This window comes from Phaethon lepturus, unplaced genomic scaffold (assembly GCF_000687285.1).
Source record: "Phaethon lepturus isolate BGI_N335 unplaced genomic scaffold, ASM68728v1 scaffold3756, whole genome shotgun sequence".
Classification (NCBI taxonomy): Eukaryota; Metazoa; Chordata; class Aves; order Phaethontiformes; family Phaethontidae; genus Phaethon; species Phaethon lepturus.
In genome coordinates this window covers 1-15,015 of record NW_010545388.1, presented here as the reverse complement: position 1 = coordinate 15,015, position 15,015 = coordinate 1, and the positions used below count along the sequence as shown (strand labels likewise).

The 15,015-nt window shown below is 35.8% G+C and overlaps 2 protein-coding genes across 2 annotated transcripts in view; one reads left to right on the top strand and one right to left on the bottom strand.

Moving 5' to 3' along the window:
• The window catches only part of DDX60 (DEAD (Asp-Glu-Ala-Asp) box polypeptide 60), a 48,221-nt gene extending 45,163 nt beyond the window's left edge, over nucleotides 1-3,058 (top strand). Inside the window, exons 36-38 of the mRNA XM_010288928.1 lie at nucleotides 363-514; nucleotides 2,792-2,854; nucleotides 2,956-3,058. Coding sequence (XP_010287230.1) covers nucleotides 363-514; nucleotides 2,792-2,854; nucleotides 2,956-3,058 — 318 coding nt within the window. The remainder of the gene's footprint in view (nucleotides 1-362; nucleotides 515-2,791; nucleotides 2,855-2,955) is intronic.
• Nucleotides 3,059-6,950: 3,892 nt separating this feature from the next.
• Nucleotides 6,951-14,106, bottom strand: LOC104622209 (the record flags this gene model as incomplete). Its single annotated transcript, XM_010288927.1, has 7 exons — nucleotides 6,951-8,744; nucleotides 9,823-9,924; nucleotides 10,019-10,119; nucleotides 10,704-10,849; nucleotides 11,732-11,754; nucleotides 13,617-13,850; nucleotides 14,020-14,106. Coding segments are annotated over 7 exons (2,487 nt in total), but the record flags the coding sequence as incomplete, so codon positions are not given.
• Nucleotides 14,107-15,015: the final 909 nt, after the last annotated feature.

Below are 15,015 nucleotides of genomic sequence, written 5' to 3'. Positions count from 1 at the left end.
TCCATGCTGAAGGTTGATTAATACATTCAAAGCATCAGTAAGACAGTCTGAATACATGATCTATGCATATGGAAAAACCCTCATCTAAAGCTCAAGAGAAATCCAATGGCCTAGTCAAACTTTAAATTACTCAGAATGTCCCAGAGCTGCACTGGCAATGTAAGACACTTTAGTAACAAATTCTCTCCTGTGTCAACAGCCTACAAATATTTGTGCAGATTTTTAGAGTGGTCCAGGATTACAAGTGTGAAACTCTCCAGCTGTGGGGCTAAAGGTATAGCTTTGATAAAATAGGCATATAAACAAAACCACAGTAGCTATTCAACAGATAGTTGTTTGTTTGTTTGTTTTTTTTTTTTAAGGCTGTCTTGCGTTCCCTTGGAATTAATGTCACAAACTGCCCCCTGCTTTATTTGAACAAGTACGATAATCAAGGAAGGAGGAGACCACTCAATGCATATGCACTGGACTTCTATAAGCATGGTTCCTTGATTGCATTGACAACTGATAACTGGTATGTGCTACCATTTTTAATATGGTTAAACACCAGCATAGTTTACAACATGGTACACAAGTACATCTTTCTGTTTCTAAAGCTTTCTCCCTCCAGAACTTAGGGATGGGATAGCTGTTATGCATATACTACCTTAAAGTCCAATGGCAATGGCTGTAAAGTATTAGCTGGCTATTCAAAATAACACTGTAAATGGGAAGTCTTGAGTTCAGTGACACAGGTTATTCTGAGTGGCTCTTCAGAAGTTTTTTTTTTGTTTTGTTTTTGTTTTTTTTTTTTATTTATTTATTCAAGGTTTTTTCACATGAAAAAGATCAGGAAAGTCCCTGACAAGAGGATGTTCAATGCAGTAGTCTATAAGATGGCAACATAGTAGTAGAGAGATGTCAAAAGTTTGCTCAGATAATAAACAGCAACAGATTAAAGAAGGACCTCATGATCAGTGTTAAAAGATGCAGTCTTTACTACAGGAAGGCTGTCATCATAGAAATCTGACTTTCACAGTAGCAAAGCAAAATTTACCAGTAATTCAGTATTTGTATCAGTATTGCTTCAATATTTCCCCTTTTCCTAACTTTTTCTAAGCATTTAGCAACTTGTTCTGGTAATTCAATCATACTATAATCTCTCTTTAAAGGAAAGAAAACCACCACCCACCAAAACCTCTGTGCCCAAGCTGGTCAACTGCTGCCATATCTCATCGTATTTTCATGTTTAAGCCTGTGGTATATGCAGCCTTCCTGCCTTCTCTCATCTTATGATCTAGATTTTCCAAAACTGTTTTTTTCTTTTGCATGCTCTTGCTTGTATCTTTTAACACTGATCATGAATTCCTCCTTTAATCTGTTTCCATCTCTATTATTTGACCAAGCTTTTGACATCTGATACTACGTTACCATCTTCTAGACTACTGTATTGGGCTTCCTCATTTCAGGGACTTTCCTGACTATTTTCATTGCGTAAAAAACCTTGATGGAATAAAAAAACCCAACAACCTTCTGAAGAGCCTGTCAAGCTCTTACACTTGATAAGAGCTCCAAACAAATAATCTTTGACACTCTTTTACCTTCCCAATTAAGCAACTTATGAACTACATCAGTTTTCTGTTTCTTCTTCTCAGAAGCTAAATTTGAGATTTCCTTTCTTTTGCTCTTACCATTTACAGCCCCATTCTCCTCTTCAATCCTTTAGAGATGCACCTGCTAAATGTCATTTTCATCATCACTTTTGCCTTTGAATTTCACTGTCCTTCTGTAACCTTGTTCATTAAATGCATCTCTTCATAAAACTTCTAGCTTGCTGTTCTTAATGAAGCCATTCACATATCTGTTTTATTCCCAATCTCAGCTCAAAAAAGCTCAACCACAAGCTCCCTCTCCCAACTACTCTATCAAGTACCTTTATTTTGCCTTCATGTTCATAGCCAGTACCTTTTACGTATGAGTAAGAAAATGCCACCTCATTCTGCTCTCTGAGGGTGCTGTTGGGAGCATGTAATATTATCTGCTTCTTTGTAAGCTCTTCAAAGAAGATTCTAGTAAGAACAGTTAGAATACACATTCCATGCACTGTTGTAATTACAACAGCAAAGTTTGACACTAATGCATCATTATCAAGAGATGAAGAAATATACTGATTATAAAATCACATTCTTATAGTCTTTCAATCTGATCTAGTGAAAGATGTCCTTACCTATAACACAGCGGTTAGAATAGATGATCTTTAAATGTCCCTTCCAGCCCAAACCATTCTATAATTCTATAGAATTATACACAATACTGCTTGCAACTTTTTTTTTTTTTAAGAAGTGGTATTAACTACTAGGACCAGAGTTTAAGTTGATTTTCAGTAATCAGCGGTCCCTTTTGCAAAATATAGGGTCTTCAAGATCTGTAGAAATCTTACGCTATCTCCTGCTCAATTTAGCCAGCAGATTCATCTGAAGTAGAGCATTACGGTTTAGCTTGTGACTGGTTAGTTATTCAAACAGCTGAAACCATGTTCCCAAGATAATTTAATGTATTAATATTATATTTCCAAATACTACTTGTGAGGTTTTTTTATGTTTAGTATAATTATAAAACATGTTTTCTACAGCATTATTAATTATTTTAAGCTTATAGTTACTCTACAGTAATCCTAATGAACTAGCATGTCAGTGACTGAGGCCATGGCGTATGCTCTCTGCATCCTTACCCAACCTACATGGCAGGATTTATTAACAGTGAAACAGTATGTTAGAATGCTTAGCCATTTGAATTTTTTTTCTTTCTTTAGGTTAAATGAAGGAGATGCTTACTACGCACTCAATGATTTTTCACTCCTCATTAAGTCTATTGGGTATGAGAAACTTGTGTTTTTTAATATACCCTACATATTTCATCTTTAAAGCAATTTAAAATTCCCCCCCCCCCCCCCCCCCCCCCCCAAAAAACCACCAGAACATCACTGAGTGAACTTTGTGATGATCCAAATGATAATGTTCTACTGGCATTCCAACAACTGGGCGAAATCTATGAAGAGAAACTGAAGTGTGTTACCTGAAGGAAAAAAAAAAAAAAGAGAAAAAGCAGCAGTACATAATACTCTTACCACACAGATCAGCTGCCTTTTAAGTTACGAACTGGCTAGGTCCGAGTTACCAAATATGCTTCACAATAAAGCTTCAGTAATATCCAATATTAGTAATACAAAGTTTACTTTAGAAAATTAACCTTTACACATTGACATTTTAGAGCTGCAATGTCAACTAAATAATTGTTTCTAATAGATTACAAAACTAGGTAATTGCACATATCCTTTAATTGCACTGTTTTTTTTCAGGCAGTGACATATATGTTAAGACAGCTCTCAAATATACTGAGCAAATGTCACAGTTTTGACAGCTGGTGAGACTGGCCTCTCAGTAGGACAGCACTGGAAACTTTCAGCCCATTTGTGACAGATGTTCAGCAAATACTTTGGCAATTATAATCAAATAAATGGTTCTAATTATTTTCCAATGTTTCTATTAAGTTATGAACCATTATAAAAGTTTTTAAACACATCTGCAGTTTTAGTCTACAAAATTTTAAGTATGAAGAGGGTTTTATATCAGTACAATGAGGTTTGATTAATTAAATGTTCCAAACATATGTAGAATTGCTTCACGTTTCATCCTCAAGAGTCAGAAAGATCCAGGACACCTCTAGCATACTTGTCAAAACATCCCTTGCAATACAAATTACTGAATTTAGGAAAACATGTTTCCTAACTATTTTCTTACATTTTTGCTGGGAAGAGCAAAATTTTTAGCTGTATTTTCATACTATTCCTGAAAATTCTTTAGTTCAGCACTACATTTTAGTCTACTTATAGTCTGAAAAAAATATATACACACATACTAATATTTAGATAACCTAGGAAAATTAGGCTTTGACAACAGTCCTTATTGTCACACAAAATTTTATAATGATGACCAAGATAGTGATGCAAGTTATTCTCTACTGATAATAAGCAAAACGTGCATTAAAGACAATTCAGAACCCCATTTCTTTGAATTAGCTCTGGTGTTCATCACATAATCACTGAAGTCTTTGACTTGAAATCTCTTTAGGCAGCATTAAACTACACGCAACATGTTGCTAGGAGATACTGGGATGGAAAACCTGTATATAGTCAGGTAGTGCTGCTGAGCTGCAATCAACCGACTTAAACTCTTGCTTCCTTCCAGTTTTTTAATATGCGAAACAAAATTACGACAGAAATGGATCTTAGTGGTAGAAAAGACTGCTTTTTAACTCTGCTTGGAAAATAAAATTTACTCAAATTGTTCTTTACAGTCTCGCAATTCATGCCATATGTAGATAAATCTTGCACAACTGTTCCTCAGCTACAGTAGAAAGTGACCTTATTTAGACCTTTCCATGTTGACGTTTCCCAATATAAATTTTCAGCTAAACACAATTAATTGACCAAGGAATAAAATCAGAAACAGGTCCTATTGTGTTCTCAGTTATATGACCAGTAAGCATGAAATCCTGGGTGAAAAACAAACTTACTAGGTCTGTCACGGGGTACTAATTTTACATGCTGAAGACTGCAGTGTCTCTCAAAGCATTAGGAACAGCAGTCAACATTTCACTTTTAATAAGGTATATAAAAAGCACCTCACTGCTTTTAGTAAGGAATAAATAGTGAAAGATGACTAAGTAATTAAGTCAAAATGACCAAGGAATCAACTTGTGAAAATATCAGAAAAATCAGTAATTTTACTGATGTAGTATCTGGGTGGATGGTAATTTTACTGTGACCTACTGTAAATAAAACATCCTGCTTACCACTTATCTCCCTTGTAAATCCTTAATGCTAAGCTACTATGCACTTAGACAACTTGCCATACTTGAAAAGCAGCCCTAGGACTATACTGAACCCACACCCCAACAATTTCCGCTTTCAAAGACAGTGTATTGTAGTCTGCTTATTTGCTTTGTGATTCTATAATGGTTTCTTTTCACTAAAAGATGAAGTACATGCTTAAAATTTTAACTTTATCAAACTCTCGTGAAACACTAATAGAAGTGAACAGAAGATACGTTGAAAATAAGCAATTTTAAGAAATTCAGTAGGGTTTCTGAATAACCCTAACACATTAGGAATTTTTTTTGTCACTGTAAGAGAAAACACACATTTTCCACAACCTTCTGGCAACAAGTTTTATAGGTGCCTTATCTGTGTCTCTAAAATTGTTCTATTTCTCTCACTTTCATTACAGTGAGATGAGCCTCCATCCATGACATCATCTGCCATTATCATCATGCTTAGCCTTTGTCTTCAAGTAATTAAATTAATACCTTTTTAACACTTCTCTCCTACACATACAGGAGAACATGACAAGAATGTCTAGAGCTAAAAGCAGAGCAATTCTTAGGAGAAAACTGAAATACAGTTAGTCTTAAGAGATGAACATAAAGAACTGTAACACTAACAAGAAAGAGAATTATCACCACCTTCCTTACGATAATGCAGATGCAAAGAGAAGATTAGTAAGTTTTATAAATTCTAGAAACTATTTTTCTGCACATTTAATAGAGGAATGCACAGCCACAGAAAAACTGAGGACAAGAATTTCACCCAAAACAAATTAAAATTAGGTCATTTCCTAAATGAAGAATAGTATTTCTAAGTATTCTGTCACAGTAAGTATACTGTTAAGCCTTGCACAGATTTAAGTAATATTTCTCTTATGAAGTTAAAGATTTTTTTTTTAAAGATGACTATCTAGTTGCCAGTGAAGAATTATGAAGGGATATTAAACATTCTGCATTCTGATCTAATTCTTGCCAGTTGACATGTGTACCCAATGCAGGATTAATTTATTTAAAATCTGGCACTAGCTGTTGCTGGAGAGAGAACACTAAATGAAGTAGAGCTTTAATCTTAAGTAGTACTACTGTCTGTGTATTCTAGTAGCTAAAGCACAATTATCTTCTGGATGTAACAAGATGGTTCAAAAATTAGAAAAGATGGTATTTTTATCCTCACTTTGTATCATATTTCACAGACTAAAGACTCAATGAGTTCTGAATCATTCATACTTGCAGTGAGAAGTGCTGTTTTCCTTTTCTCCCGTTATGCAAATTTTAAGAGGAGGTATTTCTGTTTTAAAAGCTAGATTCTCCTAATGCTTTCATCAAAACAACAAGTTAGTATCTGCCAACTGATTCCCAAACTGTTGCCAAAAGGAACTGAAAATTAGTTCTGACAGTTACTTTTCATAAAGGCAGCATCTCAGAAGTGTGGCTGACACCCTTCTGCAGCATATAACAAGAACATTCATGTGGTGTTTCAATTTCAAAAGCATAAGAGAAATTATTGAAGTTACACTCGATGTTGCATCTTCATTAAATACATCATAAAAAAAGAAAACAGCCAAAAAGAGATATGCAAAACAATTTTCAGTAATGCCCTTCAACATCTTTTACTTCCTCCTCCTCCCTCCCTGCCTGAGGGGAATGTAACTGCCTGTACACTCTTACCTATTTAACCCTCGTGCAAGTGCTGCCGTACCAAAACATACTATACTGCTTCCCGCTGCTGAGGCTTCACTGAACCTGCTTCCTGGGACACCTCAGTCTCCCAACACCCACACATACCCCAGTTGCACTTCTCAGAAGGTCTGCATTCTCAAAGATATAGCAAGTGTGGTCATACTTGTCTCTAACAAGACATAACATTTTTGTTAGTTTCTTCAGCTTGGATTTGTACTATAAAAATCAGTTTAGTACACTGTACTTGCTGACAAGCAGTTATGTTTCTAACACAGATACCTCAGTTGGTAAGAATGAGGGTGAACAACATCTGTAAAATCACAGGTATCCCCACTTCTTATGTATTAAGTAGCATTTATTTAATTCCAGCTTATTTAAGTATAGTTATCTTCCATTTCACTCTCTCTTCATGTCTCCGATTTTCTTCTAGTAGGTATTTTGTCTTCAGCAACAGAAAAATATTCTGATGCACTGCTGGTATCAGTAGAGACAGATGTCTGACTTAGCTCTTCAGTGTCAGAATCGCTGTCCCTTGGCACTCCTCCTGCCTCATTTACCGTAAGCGCAGAACCTCCTAAAGTCAGATCATTGCCTGTGCCAGGAACAGAAGCAGCTGCATTCTGAAACAGTAAAGACTCAGGTTCCCCTTCCCTCCTAGGACAGGAACAGTTGTTTTCAGCAACAGTTTCACTTTCTTCGTCTTTTGCCTTTGTTTCTTGTTTTGTCGCTGTTGTAGTAAGTTGAGTGGAAGATGCATTCTCGTATTTAACAGGAAGGACAACTGAACATAAAGGCTGACTACAAGACTTATTACTATCAGCAAGCATTTCTGCACTTTCAGTTTTCTTAGATGAGTTCATGGGAAAGAATGAACCTTCCCATTTTGGATGGCTATGTCTAGAAGCAGGCTCTGTACACTCTGAAGATACAGACTTCCCTAGATTTAGAGGTGTTTTGTCAGATTTCATCTTCTCTTTTTCAATTTTTTCAGTACCATTTCCAGACAAAACCCCAGAAAGAGTCAGCGACTCAGAGGTATTTCTGACAATACTTCCAAATGAAAATACTGGTGAAGGCAACTGAAAACTGTTACTTTTGAAGGAAAACATACAATTACTGGGGATAAGAGAGAACTTGGAGACATCATTCACCCCAGCTTCATTGTTGGTTTCTGAAGTATTGCAAGCTACAGTTGTGATGGATTCTGAAACATTAACTTTTTGTTCCCATGAGACAGATGGCTCCTGCGTACCATATTCTGGAGCTTCCTTTGCAGAAAGTGTTTTTTCTCTCGTGTGAGATGATGTACTTTTGTCAGATGGCTTCTCAGATTGGCTATAGAATGAGGATAATGGTAAAACCTTACATGAATTGCTGACTCCCGATCCTACAAAACAATCTCTGTCTGAACTGCGAAAGGGAAACGAAAAATCTGGCTTCTCACTTTCTGCTGAGTCTAAATTAGAACTGGTTGAAGCATCAGAAACGGTGGGTTTGGTTGCAGGACCATGTTTTCTACATTTGCTTTCATCCTGGTTATCAGTTTTATCCACACAATCACATTTTCCCAGATAAAACTGAGGGAAAACATATTTCTTGTCTTTCTTTTTGAAGGAAAATGTACCTGCATCTTTAATAAATCCGGGTAACGAGTTGTTACATGCACTGAAAGCAAAAGGTGAAGGAGAAAGTCTCTCTGCTGAAACATCTAGAAACTCTGAATTTGAAACTGTAACAGCTACAGATGCTGCTGGTTTTAAGCTGGATGAAGTGCTAGAATTTGCATCCATTTCATTGGAAACAGTAACTGCTGATGCCTGCATTGACAATTTTTCTTTAGTTACTAAGTCTTTGCAGTTTTCTGATAAGGCTGGAGTGGTTACTTCCTGGGAACTTCTCTCATGAAGTAATTTTAAGTCACCATTTGTGTCAGGCAAGTTCACATTTGTGGATGGGATGCTGTGAGTACTGGTTCCAGAAAAGCTTCTCTCATCACAACCATCTGCTCTTTGCAGGGTTTCCATTTTTACTTTATCTGTGTTATTTGCTTTGGCAGGTGAAGATACAAAAGTAGTTCCTGAGGTCCTACCTTTCAAAGCCTCAGTAGTAACAAATTTATACTTTTTATTTGCAGGTAAAGTTTGTGTCTTGAACTCATTGGTGAGCTTCTGACGTTCCATATAGTATTTGTAACGTAACTCCTACAATTACAGCAAAAAATCCCATTAAATAAAAAGGCATTTGTGGATTCAGAGGTTATAAAAGTCACATACAATCCCAAGACTGAAGAAAAGTTTTTGTATATCCTATAACATTTATGATGTATTTTTCCATTGCTGCCAGAAGGCAACAGAACACAAGTCATTATGGAAAAAGTTCTTTTAAAACAATTGAAAAAGATACACATGGAACCCCAACGACAAAGCAGATTTTGAAATAGGAGACTACAGAAAACAGTATTTCAAGTCACTGTCAAAACCAGAAAGAGATAAAAATACTAGCTTAGACATTAAGTGACAAATTCTCAAATTGTCATGAAAAGTAACTAGCTGAAACCAATTTAGGCGTTTTGGTGTGGTGTTTTTTTTTTTTTGTAATAGATACAGTAACTATTGTGTTCTCAATGGGATAGAAAACACATATTCTCCCAAATAACATAACATTATTTTTCTTTTGCTGTATTTAAAGGACCTAAGCAACTTTTTCATTTAATCATCTGCCACTGGTATTGTCAGAACATACATTATGTGATTCACTGCCAGCCGTGTAACTAGAATCATTCTGCACAGAACAATACTCACTCAGCCACCCACACAGAACTGCTATTAATTAAAAATAATCTAGTTGTATAACTAGATCATTTGGAATGAAATAAAAAGAGAGACTGGATTCAGTTTCATGTCAACTTATCAGGAATTCAGGTAGTCTTAGAAAAGTGTATTCTGTTATCTTCAGAAAACAGAACACCTGCAGATGACTTCCAAAGAAATGCCTGTTTGAAGAGGATTAGAAAGCTACAGATGTGACTCAAAAAGCCACACTAAAATATAAAAATAAACATTTCAAGTCAGTAGTAAGATTAAGTTCCAGCTTTCTGAAGCAAAAAGAGACAAGAGTAAAATCCTGACAGCTTTAATAGCCTAGTCAGATTTACATTCTAGAATTGGCAGGGTACCTTTCTACGAAGAAAACTAAAAAAAGATTATAAAAGCGTATTTAGAAATTTGTGTCATAACAAATAGTAACTTAGCCATACTTACAACAGATGCTCAATCATACCTCATGACTCATGTTTTGAAAAGCTGACATTTCTGATATTGACATTAAGCGAGTACAGATCCTGCTACCGTCTGCTAGTGCTTCCTCCTGTCCTGCTACAGGCTGAAAAAATGTTTTGCAGCAGACATTATAGTTTGTTTTGATAAGACAAAATAAACAAGATAGTACAGTGTTGCAGCCCCAGTCAGTAACTTACAAGAAATGTGTTGGGTATATTCTTCTGGTCCTGCCATTGCTTTATGTTATTTTTAAATAGAGTGTTTTTTGTTGAGTTCTCATTTCCTCCAGAAGGTAGATCTATTAGAAAGAATACAAGAATACTGATGGAGAGCATATTAAGTATGGAAAATACCGAAAGGTTCCTGTCCATCTAAGCATAGATTCTAATTAAGAATGAAACTATATTGCCCTAAGAAAAACCCTAGTACTTGTCAAAAGTTTTGTGATATAAAGCAAAAGGCCTGCATAAAATATTTTCTAAATGCCTGGAGATGCCTACCCTGACACCTAACATTTCCTCCTATGGGGTAAAAGTGTTTAATCAGAGCGTAGTTAACATTCATATTACACTACAACAAATGCCCATCTAGTTCAGCAATACAATTCTGACAGTGGCGATGCTGACTGTATAGGAAAATGATAATGATCATTCCCCTAGCTTCCAAAAAACAACCAGCCTAGGGACTTTCTAGAGAAAGCACATTCATAAAATGCACTTAAAAGCCTTTGATGAATTTGTCATCCATTAATTTGCTCAGATGCTTTCTGAACACTTGCATACTTTTGACATGCAGATTGTTTATTAGCAATTAGTTCCACAAGTTGCAGGTTCCTAGTGTGACTTCCTGAATCTTGTCCTATATTAAGTCCTTCTTCTCTACCTTTAACAATGCCTACATTAACAGGCATTAACTTCAAAGCCAAGATTTCATTAACCACAGGTTTGATATCCATCTTCTTTTGAGTATACTCTGGTGGTTTTTCATAACTGGATGCTATATTCATCAGATCAAGCTGAGTTTTCATTCTGGAAAAGGAAAAAAACCAAACCCAAACTTAAACCACTTTTCTTAAGGCTCTCATGCCAACACCTAAATTACACCTGCCTAGTACAAAAAAATTATTTTGAAAAGAAATGACTAAGAGGGAGACGAAATCAGAAAAAGTATAAGTCTTGAATAAAACATCAAGTCTCCTGGATTTTTTTTCCTTAAAACTTACTACTTAACAATTCACTTGAATTTGGTTTCATACACAATTAAAACTGCAAGAAGTAGTGTCTGTAGTTCAGCAAAAAGATTAAAAAACCCCCCACTTTTCTTAGTGTACTATATCTGAATTTAAATTATACTCTTTCTGCAGAAGGCATTGCTAATAGCAGTCTGAACAACAACATATTTTAAAGAACTCAGCTTCCAATATTCTTTCTTAAACGCTGCTTAAAAAGTGGTAAGAAATGTAATTAAGAATCTTTAGAAAGAAATATACAGGGTATGTACACTGCAAACACAAAGTAAAGACACTACAAAATCTCCATACACGCTCCTAGACTTAAAAGATTTCTGTGAAAGCTCCAGGTGTGCTTCAATGTTGCTGAGTTTAAATAAGATATCTAAAAATATACAATCACCATGTATTAATGAATTCCTATACTCAGCTTTTGTCAGGGAGCCAATTCAAAAGATTATCTCTAATCCCAGATAGTACATCACTAAAATTCTTGACAGATTTCCTAAAATTTGGAATATGGAGCATCCAAAAATCTGAAAGCATTGTAATGTCTTAGTTACTAAATACTATTTTCATTTTAAGTTGCTATATAGGACCATATTTAAAGTAACTATTTTCTTAGTTTTTGATCTTAAAATTACACTAGAGAACTAACAAAGCATGAAAAAAGTTTATATACCTTGTATTCAAGCCACAGGCCACCTATAAATAAAACAAGAATTTGTAAGATACAAATGAGTTTTTCTCCAACTTTCAAAAGAAGGAGATTATTGCTTTATCAAAGTACTTCAGAGACTGAATTCCCTCTCTTCATTTCACAGAACTATTGGAAATAAACTTGTTAACATTCAGAAAACTGAAAGGAAAAAAAAAGCAGCCAAACGTAAAAGAGAGATAAAATAGTACATCTGGAACAATGATTTACCTCGTAATATTTTGTGTTAAAGGCAACAAGAACTCCTTCAGAGCCAAGTGAAGGCATTCAGATAATGAATCATGACCCATATGGTTATCTCATCCATTTTAGATGTTCAGATATTTGTAAACATTCAAAGGAAAGGCTATGTTGTGTTTTTTGGTGAGGGAAAAAGGTGGGTGTTACCTGTTCTCAAGATGCTATTACACTGAGAGTAAAAAAAACTGTCTTTTAGTTTCAAGTCAGCCAGACAACGGCAGTATAAAGTGCACTGCACTGTAGTGAAGTGACACTTCCCAAAGAATGGGGTAATGAGAAGTAAAAAACTGACTGGATTACAGACTGGCTGCTTCCCTATAAAAACCTGGTGATCTCACTGTACTGAATCTTAAAGCAACAGCAAAACCACACCTCACTGAAATGAGCTGTGTACTGTTATGGGGGGCAGGTGGAAATGTGCTAAGTTTAAAGCATACTAATTACTGGAGTCAGAATATTTCTTCCAAAAGTGGAAACTCCTTTTACTTTGGGCAAAAGTGAAATGTTCCTTAATGAGTTATCAGAAACTTAGCCAAACTCTAAGTACTTTCTTAGCTTCTCATTTTTGTGAAGGCAGCAAAAAGACCCATTGCAGAAAACAGCAATACGCTGTCGTTTCTTAGGAAAGCATAAGCCTTGACGTTAAAGAAAACACAAAATTCAGATTTAAGTACTTTGCCCCATATTTACCATCTGCCTAAATTTCATACAACTGCAGCCACAGTGTTTGACATGAACGAGACGAAAAGCTCTACAGTAGCTTAGATAACAGTGAAGATTAAACTTGTGTCTTGGGTTCCTCTAGCATTTCTCTCTAAATCAGAAACAGTGTTTGTCTCTGCAGTTCCCTTAAACACTATGAGGAAGAGTTTCAGGGTCTCGTATACAGAAGTGTCTGTACTGAGTAGTACGGACTATGTCAAAAGTACCTAAGCTAGCTTTGAACTGGCTGACTGATCTCCATTGCACACCTTGGTGCAAAGATTACAGCAGGCTTTAGAATCAGGCTTTAAATTTAGAAGTTTAGAATAGCTAAACTTTTAGCTAAGCCTTAGCTATCCCAACATGGTACTCGACTAGGCAGCACAGACAAGTTACCAGTTCTGGCTCCAATCTTTCCCCCCAAAGCAGTTTTAATGTCTTACAACTTTAAAAATGCAATGGAAGTGCTTAATACACAAAGCATTTGAAAATAAATATGAAAAAGCAAATAAACATGAGGCAATTTTGAAGGCAATACTAGTAACTCCCTACCCAGCACCAAGACAGCTTACTTTCACAGCTGGTGGCATAAAATAGCAAGTGTTACTGCAACAGCTGAACAGTCAATATTAATTTCATCACTTTTCAGTGAAGAAAGTAGGTATCTACTGAATTCACTGAATACCACCGATAAGCTGCAAAGAAAGCTTTTAAAACTTTTCTGAAATGAAAAGCACTGTTACTAAAAAAAGTATGAAGTGTTAAATAACTTTAGTCTGTATTTTTTGTTTGTTGAATTTGTTTTTCCTGATCCAGTTGTTATCATAATCTACAATATAGCAGGCTCTATATGATATTTGAAGTCCATTATACAATTGATATCAAATAATAACAAAAAAGCCATCACCTCCAGAAAACGCTGAGGATCACACTCATGGACAAGCTTTTCACAATCCTTCAAAAAATTCTCAATTGTCTTCTTGTGAGTTTCCTTCATTTTCTTCCAAATCTGAAATTCTTTCTCTTTTTTACTTCTTTGATTTTCAACATCTTCTAGCAATTGCCGTTTCTTCATTTCCAGAGTTTTGAAAATTTCTCCAAATTCCAGTGCAATTATCTCTGCATCATTGTTCAGCACCATCTGGAAGCATGAGCACATAAACACAGATGAAAATGCAGTAGCAATGTCTACATGGAGTCACTTCCCTAAGTAAGCTTCAAGCACATCCATGCCACAAGAAGCACCAGTACGCTCCACGCTGTGATTAACCCATCACGCACAAGAAGAGAAACAAAGACATAACACTCACATCCGTATCATTCGGTTGACTTGAGATTTCAGTCGTCAGCTTCTCATTTATTATTCTCATTTTTTTCAGACTGCTGAAGAAGGTTAACTGCAAAACAATTGGAAACACTTATGACTTTATCCACTCCACAAAAAAAATACATTTCAGTGGTTACCTACAATCACATAATAGGATGTTCTGTGCAACACATTAAACAAAGGTTGTGATTCAAAACATCACTTAGTAATATTTAATGCTTTCCTGGATCAGTACACAGTTTCTTTTGCTATTTCTCTCTCTCAGAGCAATGTTTTAGGCTCACCTACAATACATATTGTTAGAACAGCTACAGGGTTACTTTATAGTTAAAACATCTTTTCTGCTCAGCCTTTTTTTTTAACCTCTCTCCTCACACACATATTTATCACAATGTAAGTTTTAATGCTGTTATTCCCGTTTGACAAGCAACTGTGTGATATTTGCTTTTTTTTTTTAATGCCTCATACCGGTAAATGAGAAAGCTGTCCATAACAGAGTTATTTCTGTTTACTTTTAAACTAAGATTATCGTTGTTTTTTACTCCTTTATCTCACTACATTATCACGAAGTTTTACATAGAAAGTCTAGCGCAAAGGCTCTTTTCCCCTCGTTTCCCTGAGTAATACGCAGTTGGTGACAGGAGAGGCAGGAGGGAAATCAGTGCAAAAGCTGCTTTTCACATAAAGAATAGTCAGTGCTGTAGTTAAATGTTTATACCTATGCTCTTCACCACTGCCCTGCAGTTCTTTCAGTTACTGCACAACAGAACTGCGGTATGACATGCCACCTTGCACTCAATTTGCATAGGGCACAAAAAGCACATTCTGGCCAAATGGTAGCTATTTTGGCAAAAATCACAACAACTACCACTACAACCAGCCAACCAACCATTAGGCCAGGCAGCTTGCTTTCTTCATGCAAGCAGAAATTGCAAAGACTGCAAGTCTCGATGTTAAAAAAACCCAAACAAGCCCCCCC